The 10,000-nt window shown below is 43.8% G+C and overlaps 1 protein-coding gene across 1 annotated transcript in view; it reads right to left on the bottom strand.

Annotated features, from left to right (window-relative positions):
• The window catches only part of tenm2a (teneurin transmembrane protein 2a), a 675,012-nt gene that overhangs the window by 242,541 nt on the left and 422,471 nt on the right, over positions 1-10,000 (bottom strand). The window contains exon 7 of the mRNA XM_063189651.1: positions 7,850-8,088. Within this exon, the coding sequence (XP_063045721.1) occupies positions 7,850-8,088 (239 nt within the window). The remainder of the gene's footprint in view (positions 1-7,849; positions 8,089-10,000) is intronic.

Here is a 10,000-nt window from a genome sequence, read left to right as displayed (position 1 = left end):
CATTTAAAAGGTAAAATCCTCTGCTTTCACGGGATTATGCTCATTCAGCATTAACACTAACACATATTCCTTTAAAAAATCATATCTCATAATCAAATGATTGAAAAAAGTTTCATGTGCTTTCAAGATAGTGCTTGATGCTGCTATTTATTATAGGGTATTATTAGGCTACTATTGCTACTGTTACAATAGCCGACTATAACTAAATCATAATAATCATTATTATTATAATTATTAGGCAGTCATTTCTGCCATAAATCGGGGGACATTTGTCTGATACAGCCACTTGCTCTCCCACCGGCGAGTATGGCCGTTTTATTCCTCCAAACGTTATGCAGAGACCGATGAGCAATTTCATATCCTATTTTGAGACGGGGCTCCACTTTGAGCTGGATGTGTGGCCGCGCGTCTATAATTTGCATGTCTACCGTTGTCTGCCTCACCAATAGGTTATCACCATATCCGAAAGTTCCTCAGTGAAAATATTCTGAAATATATGTGCTTCCTCAGATATTAGCACCTTCGCCAATTGCCCCGAGTGAAGTTTTGGTAACGTCGGGGACGAAATCTAGCTGACTGTCTATTTGGAAGCCACTCGCCCACCTCTTCATGCGGCCGCGGCAAATCACACTCCTGCTCTCTATCTAAAGGGTCTTCAATCATATTTCATTTCCTCGATTAAAATCTCTTCATTAGGCCTACCTTTCAACTGAACATCACGTTCGCTGTAACAGCGTGTCTTGTTTTTTTTTGTTTTTTTTTACCTGTGTGAAATGGCTAAACAACCCACGTCTGCAGAAGTAAGCATGGTTGATTGCGTTTGACATTTTTGTCGACGAATCAAACTTTTTTTTTTTTTGCTACATGATCTTTAAAAAAATCGAGAACACCCACCTCTTGTGTATTTGAACAAAACATTGTGCATTGCATCTCTCATGCGTCTTGAAAATATTGACAAATCAATAATGTTGCGTTTTGCAACAACCGGCGTCAGGGCCAATGTTGCGTAACGCAACAACCGGCGTCAATGGGTTAACACCAGCCAACCGGCCAATTGCTGGTGAAATTTCAATTTGACTGGTATTCAAGACTTGAGCCACTTTGGCCCATTAGTGACTGTGTATTTTGGCTCTGTGCGAAGGGGTTAAAAGGCATGCAGCTGTTTTGCATGAGAAAAGCAGTAGGACGATCTTCACTGCTGTTTTCTTTTTCTGGCACTGTTTATTTTTGACACTTATACCCCCCACCCCCTNCCTTATACCCCCCACCCCCTCCCTTATCCCCCCCACCCCCTCCCTTATCCCCCCCACCCCCTCCCTTATACCCCCCACCCCCTCCCTTATACCCCCCACCCCCTCCCCCATTCTTCACCCTGTCTTCCTTCCTCTTTCACTAGCTAGTTTTCTGTCACATTCTCTCTCTCTTTCTCTTTCTCTCTCTCTCTCTCTCTCTCTCTCTCTCTCTCTCTCTCTCCCTCTCTCTCTCTCATTCGTTATCACACCTTTCCTTATCATGCTTTCCCCCCTGCTGGTTTTAATCGCTCTTCTCTCTTTCTTTCGGTTTTGCACCTCACCTCTCACCTCCCATTTTCATAGCAACACTTTCTCTGTCTTTCTCTCTCTTTTTCTCTCGATCTCATTTTTTTTCTTATTGTGGTGATTCGTTTTTTTGTGTGTGAGTGTGTCTCACACTATTCATGGCAGTAAACAACTTTTGCTTCTTGGCGCTCCTGCCGGGAACTTATACAGTATCATCTCTGAAAAAATACCACCACAATGTTCCAGAATAAAATACCCCACCCTGTCCAATACACACGCACGCACACACGCACACACACAGGCATGTACGGACACACGCACACGCACGGACGCACGCACACACAGATGCACACACACACACACAGGTGCACACACACACACACAGGTGCACACACACACACACACACACACACACACACACACACACACACACACACACACACACACACACACACACACACACACACACACACACACACACACACACACACACACACACACACACACACACATCGAAAGACACACACACACACACACACACACACACACACACACACACACACACACACACACACACACACACACACACACACACACACACACACACACACACACACACACACACACACACACACACACACACACACACACACACACACACACACGGTCTCAATGAGTCACAGGAAATGACCTCACTATTATACTGCACCCTGACAGTGATATGCCTTCTTTCTTATCTTTCTTATTACAAGTGTATAAATAGGAAATGCTTTCTCACATTCAGTAGACAGATCAATGGCCTCACATTCACATTCACATTCACATTCACATTCACATTCACACATTCAGACATAGGGTACAATGGCAGGAGGCTACCATGCAGCGTGCCACAAGAGATACCAGGACCAGTGTCTTGCCCATAGACACTACCAACTAATCAGCAATAGTTGGAATATGTGATATATACCACTGAATATTGATCATTTATGGCAGGGTTTCCCAAACTGGGGTGCGTGCAGTGCACCCTTGGGGTTGCGTGGCCTGACAAAATTGAGCAATTGGCAGATATTTGTGCTATCATACAGCATTGATGAAAATTAAATAGTTTTTATGGTGAATTATACGCTTGAAGAAACATCAAGTCTATTGGAAATGAGGATTCCCTAAATTACTTTGCATAATGTGCAATGACTTGTTCAGTGAAGCCATATTTGAGTGGCCATCAGCATACCAAAACATTTGCTTAGGGGGTGCGAGAACCACATGAAATGCAGAAGGGGGTGCGGAAATAAAAAAAAGTTTGGGAACCAGGGATTTATGGCATTTGTTAACCATGCTGTTTGCTGTTACCAAAACATTCGCTTAGGAGGTGCGCGGACCACATTGAAATGTAGAAGGGGGTGTGCAAGGAAAAAAGTTTGGGAACCAGTGATTTATGGCATTTATTAACCATGCTGTTTGCTATCTGACTGCTGTCTTTTCCTCCCTCTTCAGTACACACCAATGAGATCTGTTGGTGCTATATGATGCAAGCAGTTACAAAATACTGTAACTCGGGGCCTTAACACTCTGTTGCCTTTCAAAGCCTTTCAAATGCACCGTCATCAGCTCGAAACTGCAAAGACCTTCCAGTAAAAACATCGGGCGGCGCCGGCGCAACTGCTGCTGCTGACAGACATGCTGGTGAATAATAAGCCAGGCAAAACCCTGCACACTCAAGTCACCCACTGTGCCATGCAGGGGCGAATCTAGCCATTTTTGGGCCCAGGCGAAATATCAACATGGTAATATCAACATGGGGCATTCAAAAGTCACTACAGTGACTATTGTCACTATTGAGGTGTACAGTCACTATTGAGGTGTTTTGTCTCATACGTATATACTGTTCATATCTTTTAATACTTTGCATAAATGACAAAGCCTACTTTTTGTGTGTTTACCACAACTGGTGTGACAGTTGGGGGCCCTAAGCAGGACACATTTGGTAGGGGGGCCCTAGGCAATTGCCTAGGTTTGCTTAATGGAAAGTCCATCTCTGGTAGCATGCAGTCAGCAGCATAAAGCCTTCTGGGACTTTGGAGAAACAGCAACAGAAGCAAACACCAGCATAGACTCTATGCCATAGAGGTCTTAATGAAAGCTATATCTTTTGTTCACATGTGTAAGTGGAGGTCCATTAGGCGTACGTCTTATAGCATTCATCTTCGGGCCGTCTATACCGTACAGGGTATAATGGTGTTTTCAATTAGTAAAAGCAGCAGCAGCAGGAACAGCAGCACGTCGCTCTTTAAAAAAAGAAAAAAAGGTTATATCTTTTGTTTATGTGCAGGTGGAGGTGGCATTAGGCTTACTGTAGGCAGTGTTATAACAGTACCATACAGCACATAATGGTATTGTCAATTAGTGGAGGTATGAATAGGTAGGAATACTAATGGATTGCCTCCTACAGGTCACAGTGAAAAGAGAAGTCTGAAACCAAAACAAGCTGGGTTCTTGCAGTTCATAGGCTATAATGAATGCCCTGCTTAAGAAATAATCCTTGAGAACTTTCTAAGTAACATAGTACATTTATGGTGACAAAATCTGTCCATTCCTACTGACAAAGTATGTAAATATGAAATAGGTATACATGCCATACATATATTTTTAATCTATTCTAATTGTTCAGGAAGACGCTTTTGCACACCTCTAAGTTGGGCAGGTGCATAGAATATTATCCCGGTGGGGCTGTCATTCAAGTGTAAAGAAATCCTGCACATTGTCCATTCCACCAACAAACTTTAATACAACGTTTCGGTCTGGTCGAATGACTGAAACGTTGTATTAAAGTTTGTTGGTGGAATGTCCAGTGTGCAGGATTTCTTTACACTTGATTTATTCGATTTGGACAGTGAAAAGAGACAGAAAAATGAGTGGGAGAGAGGGTTGGGAAATGACCATGGCTGGATCCGAAGCATCATACAATAGTATCGGAGGCGCTGAGCTATCAGCCCTTTAGCTCAGAGGTATCGTGCTGTACCTCCTATGCCTGAACTGGAGCTTTGGCTGGTAGGTGGCGGGTTCGAGCCCCAAGGGGCTAACTAGAGTAGGATCACCTCCGTTACACCTGGTGAAGAATGACAGTGGCAAAGGGGCTGGATGACGCTGAAACCAGCCCATGCCATTAAAATAAATCAATTAGCCATTAAGCTAACAGATGAAGCAGCTTTAATTAACATCCAAGAAACCTGACCTGGGTGTAAGAAGAAAGCACGTTTAGCTTTCGTGCAAACTGCCTGCCCTCCCATCATCTCCTGTCGCGCCTGCGTTCCCAAGTCTGGCTTCGACCTGTCCCGTCCCGGCACACGGAGAGGGGAGCTTTGAAACCCTAAACAAAACCGTTTAAAATCTCAAGGTTACCTTAAAGTTGATTAATCGTTAGGCAGGGGTTTAAGGTAGCAGTGTAATGGTGGGGGAATCGCTTTATGTGATAATGCGCTTGCTGCCTAAGGGCCGCCTGATAGGGAGTATTGTGTGTGAGTGTGTGTGTGTGCTGGGGGGTGCTAAGGAGGTAAGAAGAGGAGCCGTCAATGGCTTTGAAACCCTACCATAGCCATTTAAAAGCTCAAGGACACTGAAAGTGCAACGCTCAAATTCTATTGAACCACTCTTACAGCCGTAAGGACACGCACACAGACGCACGCACGCACGCACGCGCGCGCGCGCGCGCACACACACACACACACACACACACACACACACACACACACACACACACACACACACACACACACACACACACACACACACACACACACACTAAACAGAACTGTTAGCATTTCCCGTGAGTGGCAGTCACATCGGACAATTGTACAGTGAAAATGAGCTTTTTCTCATTAGTTTTTAAGTGCGAGCGCAGCAGATATCGCTAATATGCTGTATACTGTAGCTATCGAGGTGGAAAACTGGCTTTCTGGAAACAGTGACAAGAGTGGATACTGACATAATTGATGACCACAATGGAATAAGCTAAATGTGCCCCAATTAAACAGTGGGATCTAAGCGCGCTAAGCCCCCCACATTTGGGCTTGCATGTCCACCCACGGGGACCACGGTTCGAGTCCGGGGTCATTTCCCGATCCTCCCCTGTCTCTCTGTCCCATTCGCTTCATGTCACCATCTTCCTCGTCCTGTCAAATAAAGGCATAAAAGCCCTAAAAAAATATTAATTAAAAAAACAAAAAATTGTCATTGACTGTAAGTGGATGATAAGATCGGCACTTTGACCATTGCTGAAGGGAAATGGTACTAAAAACAGGACCTGGGTTGGTGCAGACACACACAAATGCACGCACAAATGCACATACACACACACACACACACACACACACGCACATACGTACACACGGACGCACATACACAGACAGGGCCGCTGACAGCTTTGGCTGGGCCCAGGACAAAGACATTTGAAAGGGTTCCAAACCAAATCAATACAGTGCAATGAGGATCCATTTCTGCCCCCCCTCTCTCCCTGGGGCTAGGACAAGTGACCCCTTTGCCCCCCCCCCCCCCCCCCTGTTGGCTTCAATGGCACACAAACACATATACACACACACATACACACAGAACTCATCCAACATGCCTTTCATCTAGTACTGTAAACATCTTAAGTACTGTAACTCCATGAACACTACACAATAGTACCACCCTATTGTGACAACCTTGAACCCGCAGCTGGCTATCACTGCTGACGGGAGGAGCACTAATTCTGTTGCCATAACAACAGCCAACTGATAGCATGCTATTCTGTGCTGTGCTGAACTGCGCAGCCTATTGAAGTGCAGGGCTGTATCACAGAGTACAGTATGTCATGACTTTACAGGAAATGAACATCGAGCTACCTCAAACAAAACACCTTGAACCTATCACCAATGTGCTGGCAGCACCAATACCGACACTTTCCAGACGGGCTATCTGACCAGACCATTTGATATAATATGCTGGTGACAAAACTCGCAATATACAACATGCGTAAGATAGTGGGACGGCATCACCAAATATTCACTGGAAATGAAGAGTTTATTGGCAAAATGGTGTATAAATGGTGAAAATGACTGTTCAGAGGTTCTATCACCTATGTGTCTTGCCATTCAAATATTTTGAGAACATACTTTTTCAACCTAGGTATATAAAATTAATTTTGCAATGCAATGGAATGCCCAATACAAAAATGACATTTTCCCAACTAAATGGAGATACACCGTTTTGCAAATTAACTCTTCAAATGCACAGTTGCCTTGATCACAATGTCAGCAACCAAAAACACAGCAAAACAAATACTGGGGTGCATTTCTCGAAACGAAAGTTGCTTACTACATTAGCTACTTTGTTGTTATCAATGCATTTTCCCATTGGCAACTACCAAAGTTGCTAACAGGCTAACAACTTTTCCTTTGAGAAATGCACCCCTGACAACCCAACGGCGACTATATGACATCACCTTCAAAGACACAGTTCTAGGGACCAAAGAAAATATTCATGTTATTGCATTCTATCTAGGATGTATAGGCAAGCCGTTCTATTTGTGCTGCAAAATCTGTCCACTTTATGATGTTGTTGCCTGGCAGAGGTGTGGTTGGACGAGAAAGTTGTCAAGCGACAGCCAATAAGAAACCAACAGGGGCCATCTCTTCACAGACAAACGCCAGACCAACCAGGTAGCCTCTTACTTCAGATGAGCCCATTGATGGGCCTATTCAGTCTTTGCGGGAAACACTCAAGTACATCATAACAACATTGCTTTGACAATGCAGAGTCTTAATTAACCGCTTACAACTTGGTCGTTAGCATTTTTGGTGGGAATAAGGTTATAACAGAGACTCAGTGCTACAGGGTTAATGACAGACAAACGGCAAACCAATCAGATAGCCCCTCAATGCACGCGTTCCACCAGGAGAACACTGTAATACTCACTTTAAAAACGTAACTACCATAGTACTACACCACTATGGCAGTGCACAGGGTCTTAAGTAATACATTACGACCTGGTCATTGCTATTCTGGTAGCCGCTAATTTGTAACGCCGTCTTACTGAGTCAATGACTTATGGATGAAGTAGGAACAGTGGTGTCTACTAACTACATCATAACAACATTGCAATGAGAATGCGGAGATTCTTAAGTAACATTACATTACATTGCATTTGGCTCACTCTTTACAACCAAAGCGACTTTCAAACGAGGACATAATCGTAGCCAACAAAGTAACCAATTAGGACTCATTAGGGTCATTACCATTTTGGTGCCAATGAGGTTATATAACCATTGACTTACCGATGAAGTAGGAGAGCAGCACGGCGAGCAGCGTGGCGGCGGCGATGGCGGAGACGGCGGCACACTTCCAGCTGCAGTACTTGGACGGCTTCTTCAGCTTGAAGGCCGAGCGCGAGAAGGTGTTGCGGGGCAGCAGCCGCGGCGGCGGCGAGTACACCGTGCCCGAGGTCAGCGGGTAGCCCGGCGACGAGCTGCTGAACAGGGGCGTCGTACCCGACGACGTCTTGAACAGGAAGTGTCTGTATAGCGGGAGAGAGGAAACAGGACGTGAGAAAACAGGAAATCAATGGGGCAGCCATGGTGTAGTAGTGGTTAGGGCGTTGGAAGGTAAATAGCAGGGTTGAGGGTTCAATCCCCACCCTTACCAATCCCTTCCTCCCTCCATGCCTGACGTGCCCTTGAAAGGCACCTAACCCCACACTGCTGAAGGGACTGTAACCAATATCCTGTAATATCTGTAAGTCGCATTGCATTAAAAAAATGCATGTTGTTATGAAAAAATGGAAATGTCTCTTGGGGGAGAGAGAGAAGGGGAGGAAACTTGGAGGAAAAAAACAGGAAATGAATTCATGTGTTGTTTACATTGATAGTGAAAAGAGGGAACGCTATGGGTTCAATTCTAAAGTGAGGCAACGGCGGAGTTGGGGGGACTAAACTGGAAGAAAACCACCAATTCCCATTCATCTTTACTTGAACCAATGTATCTCCTTGCCAATTCTTGTCGAGTCTACTCCATTTTGTTTGTTTTCAATTTTTTTGATTGACAGTCAAACACAACCGCTGCCCTATCAACGCATGTTCTCAGCGTCGCTAAGGTACGAATCTGAAAATCTAGGGCAGAAGATCAATCACGGATGCTTCAAAAACCGTTATGTGGAATTCTATAGAGACATGCTGTCTATGTACATCAGTGATTGTACAGGACAGCATGATGATAAGAATTACGATGAAACACTTCACTCGAAGCGAGGGTATAAAAACAGTGTCATGACACAGTGTCATGAATGTGTCATAAATATTATGTCAATGTCATAGTCGCCTTACGGCTGTTGTTATTAATTGACATTCGTTAGTGTCATGATAGGTTGACATTGCTTGGCTTGTTTTTGCTATGAAAACTCTGCATGAATGAAACTGACATTACCAGAGGTTCCACTTATTTAAATATTTGCATTCATATCCATTACAACTAATTACTCTTCAGTTTCAGTGCACACCGCAATGAATAATCAATTCACTGCCTATAGCGCCACACAGACAAAACACTCTGTTTATTTCTCAGTAATATAGCTCATTTTTGGTGATACAATCTGTTCATTCCTACTGAGAAAGTCTGTACATATGACATAGGTATAAACATACCATATCAAGTTTTTTAAAATGTATATGTCATTGTTTCGAATTGGACAGTGAAGAGAGACAGGAAAAGTGGTGGGGAGAGAGAGATGGGGAAGGGTTGGGAAATGAATAAGGCTGGATTTGAACCTGGACCCCCAGAGAAAATGGCGCCTATCACTTTACATGTTAACCCTCTGAGGTCTAAGGCCTTTCAAAGGCTTTTAGGCTGCTTGCACCACCCTGACATTTTCAAGTATTTTCAGCTAACAGTAAGCATCTATGCAAAAGTGGAATATATGGTTGTATTGTGAAAAGCCTGACAAGAAATAATCTGAAAAAAAATTGGATGTCATACAAACATGTTTTATTTAAATTGAGTATAAACACAACTGTACAAAAAAACAGGGTTCAGACGTCTTCAAAAAGTTCAAGAAAACACACAATAAATATATCTAGCCAAGACTTTTGAAGTTTGAATCTTGTAAACAAATGTGTTGGCAGCATAAAAGTGAAAAGGGCATTTAGAAATGTTTTGTTGTTTTCATACAAAATGCAAAAAAAATGACTATGTCACTGCCACTGCCTGTCTCATTTGAATACTAATGAGATAGGTGTGAAAAACCTCTAATGGCCCACACCCCCCTGTCAATCCCCATGTGCTCTGATAGCCCCAACCCCCCTGTCACTCTACGCCTGTGTGTTTACCCTACCTGAAAGGGGCGTGTTGTCACCTCTGAATAGCCACTCAAGCACTGGTACTTTACATGTGAATAGCTATAGGTGTGGCTGCTACAGGCAGAGAGTACAGAATAT

The sequence above is a fragment of the Engraulis encrasicolus genome, chromosome 23 (assembly GCF_034702125.1).
Source record: "Engraulis encrasicolus isolate BLACKSEA-1 chromosome 23, IST_EnEncr_1.0, whole genome shotgun sequence".
Classification (NCBI taxonomy): domain Eukaryota; kingdom Metazoa; phylum Chordata; class Actinopteri; order Clupeiformes; family Engraulidae; genus Engraulis; species Engraulis encrasicolus.
This window is presented reverse-complemented; position numbering and strand designations above follow the sequence as displayed.